At 35.3% G+C, this 20045-nt stretch overlaps 1 protein-coding gene across 2 annotated transcripts in view; it reads left to right on the top strand.

Annotated features, from left to right (window-relative positions):
• The window catches only part of mylkb (myosin light chain kinase b), a 36157-nt gene extending 17676 nt beyond the window's left edge, over positions 1–18481 (top strand). Inside the window, exons 8-17 of one of the 2 annotated variants that reach the window (XM_056459676.1) lie at positions 2268–2312; positions 2421–2511; positions 2588–2791; positions 5294–5511; positions 5587–5710; positions 8859–9011; positions 12015–12138; positions 12247–12337; positions 14490–14621; positions 16876–18481. In XM_056459676.1, the coding sequence (XP_056315651.1) occupies positions 2268–2312; positions 2421–2511; positions 2588–2791; positions 5294–5511; positions 5587–5710; positions 8859–9011; positions 12015–12138; positions 12247–12337; positions 14490–14621; positions 16876–17123 (1430 nt within the window). In that variant the 3' untranslated portion in view covers positions 17124–18481. Of the gene's footprint in view, positions 1–2267; positions 2313–2420; positions 2512–2587; positions 2792–5293; positions 5512–5586; positions 5711–8858; positions 9012–12014; positions 12139–12246; positions 12338–14486; positions 14622–16875 lie in introns of both variants that reach the window. The other variant, XM_056459675.1, reaches the window with a different exon arrangement.
• Positions 18482–20045: the final 1564 nt, after the last annotated feature.

Raw genomic sequence — 20045 nt, 5'->3', positions numbered from 1 at the left:
GAAATTAGTTATTGTTACGATCAGCAGCAGTGTTGCCCTTGCGGATCACTGGAGAACACTCCCTGTCAATCACCTAAACTACAACTCCCATTACGGCTGGCAGTCACACACCAATTTCAGTTGTGAGCTGCAAAACATGATGGTAGGTCTGGGTGAATTGCTGGTGGAGTGTTCATATAGCTGGAGTGAGTCTGGTGGATACTCCAGCTAATGATGACAGTTCTTAGAAATTTATATTAGCTATTTTATAATTCATATTTATGTTATATTGTTTTAATATATTTATAATATTGAAACTATTATGTTTAAAAATGTGTTGAACAGCTGTTAAACAACACTTGCGAATTATCTAAAAAAAATAAATACATTTCACAGGAGAGCTAATAGCTTTTCCTTCAACTGTATATGAGCATCATAACATGCAATCTTACGAACAGCTGAGAAATGGAAATTTAGAATTTATTTAGCTTAAATAAGGGCAGTTCTCAGCTTATATTATATAGAATGATGTGATAATGGGCGACGCAGTGGCGCAGTAGGTAGTGCTGTCACCTCACAGCAAGAAGGTCGCTGGTTTGAGCTTCGGCTGGGTCAGTTGCGGTTTCTGTGTGGAGTTCGCATATAGGTTTCCTCCGGGTGCTCCGGTTCCCCCCACAGTCCAAAGACATGTGATACAGGTGAATTGGGTAAGCTAAAATTGTCCGTAGGGTGTGAATGAGTGCGTATGGATGTTTCCCAGAGATGGGTTGCAGCTGGAAGAGCATCCACTGCGTGAAACATGTGCTGGATAGTTCGCGGTTCATTCCGCTGTAGCGACCCCCGATTAATAGAGGGACTAAGCTAAAAAGAAAATGAATGAATGAATGAATGATGTGATAATGTTCTAGAGGAGCATCTTGTCTGCATTAAAGGAAACAAAAAAAAATATTTAATCATATTATATTATTCAAATAATATGTAATATATGGGTCAAAAACAAAGTAGGATTTGCAAGCATAAATAAAAGAATAAAAGTGGAACACAGCTTAACATTTTTATTGAAGAATTTTTATGTGTGTTAGAATGTGTCCATTGACCTTAACCTGTTTAATAAAATGTTTTGGGGTTTTTTTCTGTGCAAAAAAAAGGATTACCATATTTTCATCATGACTTTATCATAAGTTGCCAACTGACAAGTTAAGCAGTAGTTTACAATAGACAATGGAACATTTTGACATTTTATTTCCCATTTTAAAACACTGAGGTAGACACTTTGCTTGCATTTAATATGCCTTCTAAATACTCTATATCCCTTTAACAACCCCACAAAGAAAAAACATATTTGCATTGCATTTCTTAACTCCTAATGTCACTAGACATTACTCAATGCATAAACACACTTAATGCATATTTTTTCAACACATCCAGTAATTTCTAAAATATCAACCTCTACCAAATGGTAGATATGTCGGTTTATGGTAAAACTACCAGAATTAATACTTATACTATGAAAAATTAGAAAACATGAAGTGTAAGACCTATTTATTTTAAAAAATATTCAAAATAAAACATTTTTAAATACTAAATCATCTTTATTTTTTGAAGTATGCCATAAAATATTTCAGATTCTCATTTAACATGCTTTCTTGTTTTGTTTTTGACAATAAAACCAAAATCAAGTGTAGTAGTGCAGCAGGATTATGTTTGTTTTTTGTAAACCAACAATGCTGTGTAGTGTAAACCATTATTTAAAACAGTCATTCTTTAAATTACTTCAACAGGCATTATTTAAACAGTAAAAACATGGTCAACCATTTGATAGAGCAGCAGTCAAAGGGACATTAAATCCCTTCTGTAAATTTAATTTGATGTGGAAACTAAAATGAAACATCTCGTCTTTGACCCTAATATTTCACACCATACATTTGAGGTAATTTTGACATCATTTAATTTCATTAACATTATTCTTAAATATAATGATTAAATAATACTAAATTAATTACGTCAATATTACACCAGCTGTACCAAATCTATCAATAAAGTACTATAGAATACTTACATATCAAACAGAACAATACCAAAATCTAGAAGAAGAAAAAAGAAAAAAAAAATCTAACATTTTTTCCTTTGATAACCTTGTTTAAAAAGCTTAAATGTCTGGTTTTATCTAAAAAAAAAAAATCATATTGAGTCAGCGTGGTGAGGACTAATGAACCCTGAAGTATAAGTGCGATGAGCTGATGCTCTACTTAAAACTAAGCTTTTAAAACATTTATGTTCTTCTCCAGAGAAAAAGGAAGAAGAGGAAGTTGGAGCCGCTGTGTCTGATGATGGTATGAAGTTCAAAGCATTTAGCCCGCTGATCCATTCCTCATGAATCCAGAGTTTACTAACACGACTCCCACGTGCTCCGTCTGATACATTTCCTGTTCATTTCACAGATGAAGAAAAAGAGCCAGAATATAGAAATGTGATCATTAAAAAAGACTGCAGCGTCAAGGACTTCTATGATATAGAGGACCGCTTAGGAACGTAAGAATCTGCTATTTTCATCAATAGTCTGAATGGTGTAAGATAGTGCTCTTCTGACCAATTTCTCTGTCTTTAGGGGTAAATTTGGTCAAGTCTTCAAGCTAGTGGAGAAGTCCAGTAAAAAGGTATGGGCAGGGAAGTTCATCAAGGCATTCTCACAAAAGGAAAAGGAGAACGTGAGGCAGGAGATCGGCATCATGAACAGCCTCCACCACCCCAAACTGGTGCAGTGTATGGACGCCTTCGAGGGAAAATCAGACATGGTCATGGTCATGGAGATGTGAGTCTCTAACCTAATCAAAAATCAGGAAGACTAATGTGAAGCACATTGACAGAATTCGGTACAGCCCAATTCTAGTTTATTTGCATAGAACATTTTTTATACACTGTAAAACCCAAAAAGTTAAGGTAACTCAAACCATTTGAGGAAACTGATTGCAACAAACCATTTAAGTTCAAAAAGTAATCCAAATGACTTCTGCGAACTTAATCCATTTGAGTAAACGAAGCAATTTGAGCACAGTAAAGTCCAATAAATGAAGAGAACTCAAACCAACTGAGCACTGTAAAACCCAATAAGTTAAGGCAACACAAACTGTCTGAGGAAACTGATTGCTACAAACCATTTGAGTTAAAAACTAATCTATATGAGTACTGTGAACTTACTCCATTTAAGTTAAAGTAATGAGCTATTTAGTTAACTCATTACCTTCAACACTGAGTTCAAAACTCTTTTCAAATGAGTAGAATTAACTTTCAGTAAATTTTGAGTTAACTGCACTCATTTCATTTGATAAAGTTGACAGTCTGGTTTTACAGTGCACGTTGTTTTGCAAGTGCAAATTTAGCAAGAGATTTGCAATACTGAAAAAATATATACTGTATATTTGAACCAACTTTTTAAACACTTCTTTAACTGTCACTGGGGTGGCACTCACAGAAATCAGTCAATTTTGGTAAAGGAAAAATTACGGTTTGGGGTTACAATCAGTATAGGGGTGTGCAAGAGATCTGCAGAGTGGATGGCAACATCAACAGCCTGAGGTATTAAGACTGCCCATTAGATTGCAAAGTACAGGAGAGGGCAAATTCATCAGCAGGAAAGCGCTCCTTTTCCTACTTCAGCCTCCACAAAGTTTATGAAAGTAAAGAAGGTCAAGATGCTTCAGGATTGGCCAGCCCGGTCACCAAACATGAGCATTCTTGAGCATATCTGGGGTAAGATGAAGGAGGAGGTATTAAATAAGAATCCAAGGAATCTTGATGAACTCTGGGAGTCCTGCAATAATGTTTTTTCATTCCAGATGACTTTATTATTAAGTTATTTGAGTCATTGCAGAGATTTTTTTTCACTGCACCATGACTTTATATTCTATACTGTACATTATTTCTGTCAAGTCAAAATAATTTTGTCTTAGCAAAGTGAGACCTTACTGTCCTAATTAAAGATTTAAAAGTCAAGGCATGATCATATTGTATTTTGGTAAAAATAAGCGTAATCTAGAGGCCTTTGCCTTTCATATAAGTCACTTTTGATACCAAATGATCAACTAGAAGTCAAGTTATTATTTGTTGTTCCTAAAACTTGGATGACAAAACGTTTGTCAGTTGGTGTATGTTGTTTCTACTTGTGTTAGTGCTTTGGAAACAAAACTAAATGTGCTAAATCCAAAAAAAATGACACATCTATTTATTTTGCTTCCTTCTTCGTGTTTGGTACATGGAAACAGAACTAAACACTTGGCACTCTGATGGAATGAATCTTATTTGAAAAAAAAAAAAAAAAAAAAAAAAAAAAAAAAACATATATATATATTACTTTTGTAATGGATACAAAAAAAAAAAAAAAAAAAAAAATATATATATATATATATATATATATATATATATATATATATATATATATATATATATATATATATATATATATATATATATATATATATATAACATTACTTTTGAGAAGCCAGACTTTCAAAATGACAGCAGTAGACAGCAGTAAAAACATGTATTTTTATTGAGCAATTAGCAATGTATTTGGGGAACTTTTGTCCAAAGCGACTAATCATATTTTGTTTTCATTTTTTAAGTTTTAATTTTTACAAAGTACCTCAAGCAAAACTCTTATACATCTGTTAAAGATGATATACTTTGGCGATTAGTTGATCCTGATTCGCTATCAGTCTTCTTTCAATTTCAAAGCAAAAGCATTGAAACTAGCAAAACAAAATATGATCATATGATGATCATACTAAAAGATCAAGATTGTAATGGGGAATATTATGAGAATCATTGACTAAAAAGATGTTCCATGCATGTTACATCTTTCAGGATGGGACATCAGGTCAATTTGATGAACCTACCCTGCGATCCCTGCTGTTTTTGAACAGGTTGTGATGTTTGGTAGTTGTCTTCCAACACCTTTAAATCATTTCACTAGTTTAGCTTTTTATGGCGAGGGTGGAATGCGAAATCCAAGAGTGTGTGATTGGAGACGTGCGTGTCACAAGCCCTTATATAGTGAGATGGAGAAACAAAGAGGTGGGGAGGAAAAAGTATGAATGCTCTCTTTCTCTGTTTGGCAGCCATGACGGAAAATAGCCCAGATTTAAATCTCCCTGAGTGTAAGAGAATTGTTTAGCGCTCCAGGCGCAGAGACACTGTTCATATGGTTGTTAAATGGAATGTGCATAAACAAGTTTAAAACGTTTCAATTGCAGTCTGACAGTGATTGGTTAGCATCACCTAATGATGATGTCACTGTGGTCCCCATTGGCTGCAGGATTTCTGGCGGCGAGCTGTTTGAGCGAATCGTGGATGAAGATTTCGAGCTGACCGAGCGAGAGGTGATTAAGTACATGCTGCAGATCATAGATGGAGTCCAGTTCATCCACAAGCAAGGCATTGTCCACTTAGATCTAAAACCCGAGAACATCATGTGCATCAACAAGACAGGCAGCAAGATCAAGCTTATTGACTTTGGACTTGCTCGAAGGCTAGGTAAACAAACAGGAAAACAAACATGGTGTCTGGTTTTCTGCCACAGATTTAAATGTTTTTATTTTCTGCTTACAGAGGACTCTGGCTCTCTGAAGGTTCTGTTTGGGACTCCTGAGTTTGTGGCTCCTGAGGTGATCAACTATGAGGCTATCAGCTACCCAACAGACATGTGGAGCATTGGCGTCATCTGTTACATTCTGTAAGTGACAAATCGGTATAACTCCTCCAACAGGCCCTTAAGATCCGCGGCACGTAAAGACAAAGTAATCATCAATGCTGCAAACTGAAAACATTTCCTTTTATGGACTTTATGGAGTTGTTAGACAGCTTGCTTTTTCATTTTAGCATATAAACACTATTTTGATCTCTTGGAGGTAGAGCCTAAATATTTAAACTGACTTACGTCGCTTACTTTTATCTCCAGGTTACATATTAACTAATGGCCCCCAGCATGTTGTAACAGGATGTTTTTGGTTTTATTTTATTTCTTTCAGTAAAACCCTAAACAACAATAAATTCACCTTTCCTAAACATCTGTTTATTGCTGTGAACTGCAAAACTGTCCTGATTCGTGAGGGTGCTACAGTATGTGCACTTGCAAAAAAATAATTGAAATAATTAAAAATAATTAAAATAATTGAAACAAACATTTCATTTAAATTTTTTATATTTTATGCCAAAAATGGTACTTAATTCCTGAAGGTGATTACATCAGTCATTATTCTGTAAATACAAAAAAGTCCAAATAAGTTGACCCCCACTCATGAAATATGGACTTTTTTTAATTGCTTCAAACTATATTACAGTAGGCTATTACTAGGCCCACACGAAATCTGCAGGTGCAGAAATGTGTGTGATTTTTATATTCATTTAGTTTTTAAATTAATATCATTAGTATTATTGACTAATATGAAAATGTTCATATGATTTATTTACAATACAGTTTGTTAAGTATTTTCTGTCTTTTAGTAGATATATGAGATACTTGCTTTGTTTACCAAATAAGTGGATCTAATTGGATTTGCATTGTAAACATTAAATAAAACTTAAAACGGTATTATTTTGTAATTTAATATATTAAGTTTTTAGTTACGATCATACCTGCCAACACTCCCATTTTTCCCGGGAGTCTCCCGTATTTCAGACCCATCTACCGCCCACCTCCCGTATTGCTCTGTCTCCCGGAAAACTCCCGGAATTTCACCAACCCCAACCATCCCCCAACCCCTGAAGCACCCCTGGCCCTAGCTATTACCTACTTTCTCCCAGGGCCATTTATATCAAAGTTGATATTTAGCCGCATCATATTGGTACTATGTAACATCTAGTTTTTATGAGATGAGTTATTAGCCCAACACTCAAGCCCCAATCTGGAGGACCAGGACATACACTATGGACAATTTAGCTTACTGTCTTTGAACTGTGTGGGAAACCGGAGCACCCAGAGGAAACCCACAGGAACACAGGGAGAGCATGCAAACTCCACACAGAAATGTCAACTGAACTGACCCAGCTGGGACTCAAACCAGCAACCTTCTTGCTGTGAGGCGACAGTGCTAACAACTGCGCTACTGTGTCGCCCTACCATAGGCTTTTATTGGCTATAAATTATAGGACACTTACCACAGTCAAAGAAAAGAAATATATAGACATATGTTCAAAGTCTTGATGTTGGGAAGATTTTTACTGCCGATTTTCAAAGAATTCTCTTAAGCTCACCTAGGCTGCTGTTGTGAAATATTATTACAGTTTAAATTGAGTTGTTTCTACTTCAATATATTTTTATTTAATTATTTCTGTGAAGGAAAAGCTGAATGTTCTACATCATTAGGTAACATAGGCTCATTCTGAAAACGTAGCCCTACATTTCTGGAGATCACAAATTATGTAGCCAGAAGTACATATGGCTGCATTTTGTCTTTAAAACGAATGCTACGGGCGGTATGACGCTGTTCCTTTTTGCGCTTACCAGCTGACCGCTTACCTCGTTTTGGATGACTTTTTCCACTGTTGAGTCTGGCAAAGAACAGCTCCAGAAAGTGGGTAAGACAAAAACAGAAGCCAAAAAATAAAATAAACAAGTAAATATCAGGGTGAGAATGTGGTAAAATCTGAAAACATGGTAAAAATCAGGCGAGGGCTTTTCTTTTTTTTTTTGGACTGCTTTTTTAAAACACTGTCAGTTGAGTTTAGGGAAGTGGATGTGCACTGGTCAATCGGTTGGTTGGTCGGTCAGTCAGTCAATTGACAGTAGCCTCTGGTGGATTTACACGAGTAGAGCAGGCAAGAACGGCACTCGCGAGAGACATTTTAGATTTTAAATAATGTACACAACAGCCTTGCGGAAAATAAAACATACATCCTGGGATGTATTTGGTGCTCTCCAGAAATATATATAGGGGTATGTTTTCAGAATGAGCCTGGATTGTCATTATTCCAGTCTTCAGTGTCACATGATCCTTCAGAAACTTACAAATGTTGAAAACAGTTCATATTTTCATGGAAACCGCCATGAACTGTTATAAATCTACTTTGGACATTTAATGATTTTTGTAAATTACATAGTATTTAACTATGAACTGTGTTTTAAAGCATTACTATATATGTTACAGATAAACAATTCTCTAAATACATATAAAGCGTGATAAATAGTGCTGTAAATGTAAATACTGTAGTCTTGCTATAATTGACTTACAGTAAATTACTGGCGAACTGCAGCCAGTAAGTTACTGCAGATTCAACAGAAAACTGTTGAAACAATGTACATAAATAATTACATGTCATCTAACTGTCATTGAAGCATTAATTAAGTGTTAATTTAGACTATTGCTACAGTAAGGTTAGGATTAGCAGAACACATTGATATGAACTTGCAAATGTGTGTATTGTCAATAGAATAGTCATTGAGAGACCATCAAAATAAAGTTTAAAAATTTCAGCTTTTGCAATCAAAAAGATGTTTTGGACAAAGTAAAGTAATGAAAATGTGTATCAAATGTCATTTGTGGCAACTGTAGAGTACAGTAGATTTGAGCAAGAGTCTGGTTCATTGTGTTATCTATTTTAATGTGATATGTGTAATGATGTTGAATGTAATTATGTGGTGAAGCCAAAGACAAATTTCCACTTGTGGACAATAAAGAAAGTCAAAGTGTTAGCAAATGTTATGCAAAAAAAAAAAACTATTAATATAATGACTGCTAGTTCATATGTTCAGAATGTCTAAATATTCACTATGTCTAAATGGGACCATCACTGTGGTTGTGTTATACATCACATTTTGGTTAAATATGGAGTAACAGAATCAAAGATAACTGTCTAACACGCTTAATCTTGTTTACCTTCAGTGTCAGCGGTCTATCGCCATTCATGGGAGACAACGACAATGAAACCCTTGCCAACGTCACCTCAGCCACCTGGGATTTTGAGGACGAGGCATTTGATGAGATTTCAGATCAAGCCAAAGACTTCATCAGCAGGCTCCTGAAAAAAGACATGAGGTAAGATGAAAGCCCTTTTTATAAATCTGAAACATTATCTCACCAACATTATTCCAAGAACATTTTTGTTCATTTTGTTCCAGGTTAAAGTTTGTGTAAAATTAAAATTTACAATGTTTATTTTGCTAGCCCACATCTTTTACGTGAACAATTAATCCGTGCAGTTAATCCACTAAAAAAGTGTGTTTTGGTCATTAGATCTGACCATTTACTTCTTTATTTGAGGTGGTGGTCATTCTTTGTTGATGTCAGTTTGTCGGCTTTAGGCACAATATACTTAACCACGCCCTTTTTATTGTTAGTTTGCTATGAGGAAATGAAAAAAGCCCTGCCACTTACTCAGTGTCAAATTTTATAGACTTTAACCTTTTTAGAGACCCTATAGATGCACATAAAGCATTTTTGTTGAATAGCACAGATTAAGCTCTAGGCAATTAAAGATATAATGTGGTAAAAAAATATTAGTGGATTCACGTCATAATTTTTTCTAAAATTCACATTGTATATATTTATTTATACTTTTCCTCACTTTTCTAACAACTTCTCTTCTTTTCTTTAAAGTCTGTGTGAAACTAAAATGTATAATGTTTAATTTGCTAGCACAAATTGTTATTCTTTAGGTGTACAATTAATCCATTTAAGTAAATCCACTGACAAAAAAAAATGAGTTCGTTTGGGTAATCTTCAATAAAAACCTGACCATTTCCTTCTGCGTTGGAATGGTGGTTCCTTACAGCCTTACTCCAAAATGGATTAAATTCAATTATTTCCTCAAAATTCTACACACAATACCCCATAATGACAAAGTGAAAAAATATTTTTTTTAATTTTTGCAAATTTATTAAAATAAAAAACCTGAAAAATCACATGTGCATAAGTATTCACAGCCTTTGCCGTGAAGCTCTAAATTGAGATCAGGTACATTCTGTTTCCACTGATCAAGCTATGGTCACACTGGGCTTTGTGTGTGCGAAATTCTGTCCATGTTTTAAATTTCTGTCCAGAGAGGTCCTGTTTTGATCCTCGATTGGTCTTACGCAGTCGAGTGATGCGATTTCGCAGGTCAGAGTTCACCAAGCTTGAACTTTGCACCGCAGTAACCTGCGAAACTTGACGCATGACCTTGCGTTTTCGGTCTGACGCGTTCGTGTGTGTATGAATGGAAGTCTATGGGACGAAAAGCCCAGTGTGACCGCAGCTTCATTCTTGAGATGTTTCAGCAGCTTAACTGGAGTTCACCTGTGGTAAATTCAGTTGATTGGACATGATTTGAAAAGACATACACCTGTCTATATAAGGTCCCAGGGTTGACAGTGCATGTCAAAGCACAAACCAACCATGTAGACAAAGGAATTGTCTGTAGACCTCCGAGACAGGATTGTCTCAAGGCACAAGGCTGGGGAAGGTGACAGAAAAATTTCTGCTGCTCTGAAAGCTCCAATGAGCACAGTGGCCTCCATCATCCGTAAGTGGAAGATGTTTGGAACCTCCAGGACTCTTCCTAAAGCTGGCCGGCCATCTAAGCTTAGTGATCGGGGAAGAAGGGCCTTAGTCAGGGAGGTGATCAATAAACCAATGGTCACTCTGTCTGAGCTCCAGCGTTATTCTGTGGAAAGGGGAGAACCTTACAGAAGGACAACCATTTGTGCAGCAATCAGGCCTGTATTGTAGAGTGGCCAGACGGAAGCCACTCCCTGCCTGATATTTGCCAAAAGACATCTGAAGGACTCTCAGAACATAAGAAACAAAATTCTCTGGTCTGATGAGACTAAAATTGAACTCTTTGAAGTGAATGCCAGGCGTTACGTTTGGAGAAAACCAGGCACCGCTCATCACCAGGCTAAAACCATCCTTACTGTGATGCATGGTGGTGGAAGCACCAGGCTGTGGGGATGTTTTTCAGCTGCAGGAACTGAAAGACTAGTCAGGATAGAGGAAAAGATGAATGCAGCAATGTACAGAGACATCCTAAATGAAGACCTGCTTTAGAGTGCTCTTGACCTCAGATTGGGGTGATGGTTCATCTTCCAGCAGGACAATGACCCAAAGCACACCACCAAAATATCAATGGAGTGGCTTCACAACAACTCAGTGAATGTCCTTGAATGGCCCAGCCCGAGCCCAAACCTAAATCCTATGAAACATCTCTGGAGAGATCTGAAATTGCTGTATGCCGTCGCTTCCCATCCAACCTGATAGAGCTTGAGAGGTACTGCAAAGAGGAATGGGCAAAAATTCCCAAAGACTGGAGTGCCAAGCTTGTGGTATCATATTCAATAAGACTTGAAGCTGTAATTGCTGCCAAAGGTGCATCAACATAGTATTGAGCACAGGCTGTGAATACTTATGTACATGTGATCTTTCAGGTTTTTTATTTTTTATAAATTTGCAACAATTCCAAAAAATCTTTTTTCATGTTGTCATTATGGGGTATTGTGTGTAGAATTTTGGAATAAGGCTGTAACATTAAAAAATTTGGAAAAAGTCAAGCACTATAAATACTTTCCAGATGCACTGTATGCTTAACCACGCCCTTCTTACCATTAATTTGCTTTGAGGGAATGATGTGCAAATATAAAGAACTGTCCCATACTCAATATTCCATTTCAGTTGGAAGTACATCAACATACTGTAATAAATATCCCAGTTCATGCAGACTTTAATGATGTGTTTATTGACAAGTGCTGGACAACTTGTCTCTCACAACATCCACCAATCTCAAATCACAACATCCAGTCAGTTCTTGATAGAAGAAAACAAGTCCCATCCTGCATTTTACCTTGTTCAGGAAGCTTTTCAGCTTAGATATATGCTACAACAGAGGAAAAACACTAGCTTAAAGTTTGTGTCAAATTTAGCAAATAACTAATATCTCAGTAAAATCTATATTACTGTAAATGAAGGATAGGCAAAGTAAATGATCAAACTCATGCTTATCATATCTATTAGTAGTACACACTAAATATTGAGATGAATATTTTATTTTAATGACCCATATTTTAGGGCCAGACTGACCTGCGCTCAGTGTTTCGAGCACTCCTGGCTCAAACAGGACACCAAAAACATGGAGGCTAAACAGCTGTCCAAAGAAAGGATGAAAAAGTACATCCTGAGGCGTCGCTGGCAGGTGAGAGCATTATGATTTATTTGTTAAACAGAGAATTACTTTGTAGGGGAAACTGTCTCTCGGTGAAGGGACAGAGCTTAGTCTTCATGTTTGTGAGCATCTCTGCAGAAAACAGGGAATGCGGTGCGAGCCATTTCCAGATTCAGCTCTATGGGAATGTTAGGAGGGATTGGCCCAAAGAAAAGCTCTCCGACTGAAGGTAATGGCCTAGCAAACCATTTTTACATTGTTGCCACATACTGTAAATTACAGGGTTTTTTAAAAATCAGTTTGGTATTATTTTCATAACTAATTAAATACATTTCAAATCTCTTAGACAAAACTACTCACACTTGTAGTTCCACAAGTCATTCTTTCAGTACCTGATGTCATGATTGGACATATTTTCATTCCACATAATCATTGTTTCAACAAAAGATCTTTGTGATACGTGAAAACATTTGGTTAAACCACTAAAACACAACAGTAAGACCTTTTTTTTTCAAATTAGTTCTTAATTAGTTGATTCAGTAGCAGATAATACAATGTACAGGTTTCAAATCATCCTCAGAGCTGATTGAATGTACTGTAAAACTCTAAACACAGCCATCAGACAAATTGACAGAAGGTATATTTGCAGTTTTTCTCAGTGGCTTTGGTGCATTTCTCACAACACTATTTACATTTGCACAACAGTTAATGCGTTTCTCAAAACAATTAGTAATTTGTGCAAATCATAGTAGCAGTTTCTCATTCCTTCCAACAAATTGCAAATGCTTTTGGAAATGCATCAATTACTTTCAAACAACTCTATGCTTTTTTCTAACATTATCATTTGCTTATGTCATGTCAGTCAAAATTAACTAAGCTTGTGAATGCTGAATAGGAATTCCATGTTAAACTAATAGTTCTCATTTCATTACTTGAGTCATTACAAACAAAAATGTTGAACTAGTTGACAAAATTTGTCAAATGGAAATTTTTTTTCATGTAAAAATGTAATCTTTTATTTCCTGTAAATGTCTTCTAAATTGAAACATATCATAAATGAGTTACAGACCTATGTATGTTGTAGGTTCAGTTCCAATATGTACTGCAATATTGTTTACAGTTGTGCACAGCTTTACCCAAAGGGAGTTTATGTTGGCTGTAAATAAGGGTGTATTTATTCTTTTGCATAATGCTGTGAATAAATCAGAATTGCGAAGAGCATATGCAGTAAAAATGTGAAACATACATACTGTATTCAGTGTCTTGTACTCAGATACCTTACTGAATGCAGTGATGTCTAACTTTCTTAGACATGAATACTTGCTTTTGAGTAATGAGCTATCCATTTTGAGCAAGTAACACGCTTTTGCAGGTTATCAACTAGGTTTTGCAGTTTGTACTAATTGTTTTGAGAAATGCATTAACTGTTTTACAAACGTAAATAGTGTTGTGAGAAATGCACCAAAGCCACTGAGAAAAACTGTAAAAACAAAGTATTTATTCTAGTAATGCTGCACTGTATTGTTGCAACCTTTTCTTGACTACAATCTCTTGCAACAATTTGTAACTTACAAATTATCCGACAAATTAAAAATCGATAAACAATAAATTTTTCAGTGATTAAATATTAAGATCAGTTGAATGAAATTATATATAGATGTACTGTATTTGACTGGATGTAAAGAGATGCAAATCAAAAGTTTAATAGTAATAGCTTTATGAAAGGCAGTTGTAAATGAAACATTTATATAGATGAAACTTATTTTGTGTAGTAAAAAGGGTAATTTGTGATTGTGTATTGTACACAATTAATAATATGCTGAAATGTTTGAAAAAAGTTGTGCCAAACCAATTCTATAAAACTGTAAATGTCATATTTGTACAAATATTATTTGCATCTACTATAACAAAAAACTCCCATAGTTTCCCATATTTTGTGATTCATATTTTTATTCTTATTAATGGGTTATTGATCTTTCTTCCAACAACTTTTAACAACTGGAAAAAGTTACTTTTATTAACATTTTTATAGTTTAATGTGATGTAATGTCTGAGTTGGTGTTGTATATTACGCTATACCTTGTAATAAACAGCCACTATTTCTGTTATTTTACTGACTTATTTCTCTATATACATTATATAATTAAATTGTCAAAAATTATACATTATATAATTAAAATGTCAAAAAACTCACTTTGTTAAACTGTAGAGTAGAATTTTCTGCATCAAAAGTTGACAGAGCAGAGATAAAACTCCCATGATGGGATTCACATCCGTAAATAAAAAGAAACTTGTGAATCACAAAATACAGACGGTGTTAATTAACAGATATTTTTTACAGTGTACAGTATAAATATGATATACATGTTTGCATTTAGAAGAGCCTCCAGCACCGTTTCTTGAGAGCGTGGAGGATGAAAACCACACTCCAGCAGCGCCCAGCTTCGCTTCTGTCATTCAGGATGTGGAAGTGGTGGAAGGCAGCGCTGCCCGCTTTGACTGCAAGATTGAAGGTAATGAGCTTCAGCTTCAGCAGCTTCTATATTTTAAGTACTGAGTCATTACTCTTTTACCATTAACCCTCAAATATATAACTGAATTTGAAAAGATTTTTATGCTCACCATCCCTGGGTTTGTTAAAAATACAGTTTTAAAAAACCATTGTACAATACCAAAATATCAAATTATAAAACTTTTCAGGAGCCATTAGTGTAGTCAGCTGTGTCACATGATTCTTCAGACATCATTCTAAGGTTGGTGTGATAGATAGATAGATAGATAGATAGATAGATAGATAGATAGATAGATAGATAGATAGATAGATAGATAGATAGATAGATAGATAGATAGATAGATAGATAGATAGATAGATAGATAGATAGATAGATAGATAGATAGATAGATGACATTTCTTAGTAACAGAAGTTGTCATAGTTGAGTAACTATGCGCAGTGAATGGGAGTATAAGAAATATTTTTTACAATCTTATTTGCTGAAATAATTAGAGGCGACGCAGTGGTGCAGTAGGTAGTGCTGTCGCCTCACAGCAGTCGCTGGTTCGAGCCTCGGCTGGGTCAGTTGGCATTTCTGTGTGGCGTTTTCATGTTCTCCTTGCGTTCGTGTGGGTTTCCTCCAGGTGCTCCGGTTTCCCCCACAGTCCAAAGACATGCGGTATAGGTGAATTAGCAAAATTGTCCGTATGGTGTGAGTGTGAGTGATCGTGTATGGATGTTTCCCAGAGATGGGTTGCAGCTGGAAGGGCATCCGCTGCGTAAAAAAATTTGCTGGATAAGTTGGCGGTTCATTCCTCTGTGGCAACCCTGGATTAATAAAGGGACTAAGCCAAAAAGAAAATGAATGAATGAATAATTAGAGGAAAAACTCAACGATGGTGTTATCAAGACTTTCAGAAATGAAAAAAATAATTTGACTGATAACGGCATACAGAAGTGAAAATAACGTCAACTTGTCCTGTTGAAGCTGAAATAGAAACACCTTGCATAAGTGGTAATATTCTTAATATATTCTTAAATATTCTTAACCAAGCCCCTACTATATTCTGCTTCAGTTAAAAGTACATCAACATACACTTAAGTTAAGTAACTTAAGTTAGTTACATAAAGGTAATGTAATGTTGTTTAGTTCAGTCAACATAACATTTATAATTTAGCTTTAATCTATTTAGTTATTGAACTTAAATAACTAAATAGATTAAAGCTAAATTATGAAATTATTTTATTCAAGTTTAACAAGTATAAAATTTCACTGCAATGCAAAAAACTATCAATTGTTCTAACTATAATGTGAAAAAGACACAGGTTACATGGCAATTTTATAACACTACTATAATGTTAAGGTTAACCACATGATGGTATTACAACAGAATATGTTACTATGATTCAAATGTTGTCACAGCCTCAATATAAATGCATAAAAAAGAAAAATCTCACCTGTGTCCACATTGGGGAAACTTTCTGTGTGCTTTCTCAATTTGTACTGTAATTTTCATCTTTTGTTTCCCATATAATGAGAGCGATTGTTGTGGCTTGAATCTTCCTTCCTGTGTTGTTTTGAAACTGCGCATGTGCACCTATTGACCAAAATGCGCTACTGCAGGAGCAACACAACTCTCTTTCAATCATTTCAATTAAGCGAGCTGAGATCAATTTAAAAACTTCATTCATTCATTTTCTTTTCAGCTTAGTCCCTTTATTAATCAAGGGTCAACACAGTGGAATGAACCGCCAACTCATCCAGCATATAGGTTTTAAGCAGCGGATCCCTTCCAGCCACAACCCAAAACTGAGAAACACCCACACACTCATACTCTACGGACAATTTAGCTTATTCAATTCACCTATAGCACATGTCTTTGGACTGTGGGGGAAACCGGAACACCCAGAGGAAACCCATGCGAACAGAGAGAACATGCAAACTCTACACAGAAATGCCAACTGACCCAGCCGGGGCTCAAACCAGTGACCTTCTTGCTGTGAGGCAATCGTGCTACCCACTGTGCCACCGTGACACAATTTGAAAACTTACTTTTTCTATTTTTTTCCAACACAACTCTTTTGGTTATATTAGACAAACATAAATTAATAGTTTAATTATAGCCACATGTTTTGGACCAACTAAAGCCATAACTAATTTTTTGAGTGTACTGAAATAAAGATCTCAGCAACTTCCTGTTCACATAGATTTAATAGGTGTAAATATAGGGATAATAGAACTCTACTGATTTACTTTGTTTTCTGAAAAATAAAGGCTACCCGGATCCTGAGGTAGTGTGGTACAAAGATGACCAACCTATTAAGGAGACACGACACTTTCAGATTGACTACGAGGAGGATGGCCACTGTAGTCTGGTCATCTCAGAAGTTTGCCCTGATGATGATGCCAAGTACACCTGCAAAGCCGTCAACGGCCTGGGGGAAGCATCCTGCACCGCTGAGCTGATGGTGGAGTTTATGCAGGAGGAGGAAGGAGATGCTGAAGGGGAGGAGGAGGACTGAACAATGATGGAGAATGGACTGAATAACCCAGGAGACGAATATCTTAAACAATTACACACCAATTCAATCCTTCTTCTATTTTACATCGTATTTATGTGTCTTCTTACTACCTAGAATAGTATGGAGAGAGCGAAGCAGTTTTCGAGTACAACTTTTTGCCAAAATCAGATACATTCCAGCTTGAGCCTTTAATTATCCCGACTGATTTTCCAAAAGGGACTATTAATGTGACAACCTATGTAGCCAACACAGGCTCATTGAGAAAACGTGCTTGCATGTACAGTTGGAGATAAAATTATTAGCCCTCCTGTGTTTTTCTTTTTCAAATATTTCCCAAAGGATGTTAACAGAGCAAGGAATTTTTCTACAGTATTTCCTATAATATTTTTTCTTATTTGTTTTATTTCGGCTAGAATAATAGCAGTTTAAAATTTTTTTTAAAAACATTTTAAGGTCAATATTATTAGCCCCATTAAGCAAATTTGATTTTTTTTATTGTCTACGGAATAAACCACGGTCACACGAGTTTGAGCATGCAAAATTCTGTTCTAACCAGATAATTAGAGTTTAAAAAAATGGCACGTATAAGAAATCATGTCTAAGCAACGTATTTGAGATTGTTAAAAATGCACACAGTGCCATCTGGTGGATTTGTAAAAACAAAAACTGAAGCCGTAGTCCAGGGTATATTTTTGTCAATCTCAAATGTATGTATTTCCAATGAGCCTGGGTTGCACCTAGACACATTCTGAAGTTGGCATAATTGGACAACAAAACACAGAAAACACTTGGGTAGCACTTTATAATAACTGCACTCTATGAATCATTTAATAAGCACCAGTTTTCAAGTCATTAAGTCTACATTAATAGACATTAGTAAGCAGTTTAAATACAGCTACAGATGCTGTATTCTTGACTTATAAGCACTTATATAATGTGCTTAATGATTGTATTTTCATACTTTTCTGATGATTCATTTTTCACTATTAAATTGAGTATTTTAGTGAACAGTTAGTGAATATAACCAGCTTCTAATGGTAAAAATATATTCCTTTTTTTATAGTTACACTTGATAAATAAAATAGTCTGCAGAAACACGTTGATTAACATTCTCCCTTTGTACATGTCATCAGAGGGGGGAAGCCCTGCCCATTGGTAATGATCTCTCTCTCATTAGCATAGGACACTAGTCTTGTTATTGAATCTGCCACTATGCTGACACAGGCATTTGCAGCCCTGCCCTATTTTGAAAAGAGCATAATCTCATTTGAATTTAAAGTGACAGTCACCAATTTGGATCAAAGGCTAAAAGAAAGAGATTCCAAGAGTTATAAAACATTATTCATGTGGTATTTAGAGCTGAATATTTATATATATATATATATATATATATATATATATATATATATATATATATATATATATATATACACCCTAGGGACATCAGAGACTTATTTTACATCTTAAAAAAGGGGAATAATATGTCCCCTTTAATGAATAACAAATAATATTTTCTAATGCTTAATAAATGATTAAAAGTGCTGTTATTATAAAGTGTTACCAACATGGGTTTTGTTGATTACATATCATTAACTTTTTGAGTCAGTATACTTTAGTGCACTCATTTTACATGAAATCTGTGCCACAGTGAAATCTAGTAATAAAAACACAGCTCCTCTAGCCACGTACATACTGTTGGAGATCTTACTGTATGAAGATATTACCTTTATTAGTTATTTTTTTTAGTTTAATGATTATATATTACTGATTTATTTAATAGTTATTATAATTATCATGTCTAAATGTATCCAATTCGGTCATTTAGAAACTGTGGATGACCGCCATAGACTCCTAAAATAGACAAGAAATGTCTGTGCTGTTTCCACTTTGAGTTCACTTTAACTTTTTTGAGTTAATTCACTTGCATGACAGAGCAATGAGGTGAATTTGTGCAGCAACCTGCAGTACAACCCTTCATATCATATTTATGACCGCATACAGGCTTCAGCTGCCTTTGAGTGTCTGCACTATTCTCTGAGAATGAATTAGTCATTGAATTAAGACTCAGACCTGCTTTTTTTCTTATCTTTAGGTTCTTTGCTTATCATACAATGAAATTTAAAAGGCTATTAGTTAGCTTTACTTAAAGAAGTGAGTAAATCCATTGCTTTTAAAATGATTAGTAGACTGTACTTTAAAAAGTGAGTAAACTCGTTGATTTAAAACTATTAATTACTTTAGAGTGAAGTCTGTCTTACTTTTTTAAAGTAACTAATTGCTTTTTATGGTGTGCTTTAAATTTGTCTTTACATAAAATATGGCATATTATAATTAGAGCTAAATCAACAAGTCTGGCCTTGTATGTTAATTGAGGTTTATTTGATTTAACTGGCAGTGATTATCTAATCACTTATATAAATAAAGTGTTTCCCTTCTGTGCTTTGTGATATTTATGTTTTTTGTTTCACTCAAAAAAGATTTAATCTGCTTATTACTTACCTATTTAAACAACATAGTCTCATTCTGAAAATGTAGCCCTATATACATTTCTGGGGATCGCAAATTATGTAGCCAGAAGTACTTCTTTAAAACGAACGCTATGGGGCGGTATGATGCCGTTTCTTTTCGTGCTAGCCAGCTGACCGCTTACCACCGTATGGACGGCTTTCCCGCAGTGACCAGTTTGTCCAGTTAGCTCGCCGTGTACATCGGCGGACTTGAGATGCAGAAAGGAGTTGACCATGATGATGGGGTTCAAGTCCGGCGAAGAACAGTTATAGAAAACAGGTAAGACAAATACAGAAGCCAAAAATAAAATAAACAAGTAAATAACAGGCTGAGAATGTAGTAAAATGTGAAAACGTCGTAAAACTCAGACGTGGGCTTTTCTTTTTCTGGATTACTTTTGAAAACTGTCGGTTG

This window comes from Danio aesculapii, chromosome 6 (assembly GCF_903798145.1).
Source record: "Danio aesculapii chromosome 6, fDanAes4.1, whole genome shotgun sequence".
NCBI classification, from domain to species: Eukaryota; Metazoa; Chordata; class Actinopteri; order Cypriniformes; family Danionidae; genus Danio; species Danio aesculapii.
Note: the sequence above shows the minus strand (reverse complement) of the source record. Positions and strands in the feature narration are given on the sequence as shown.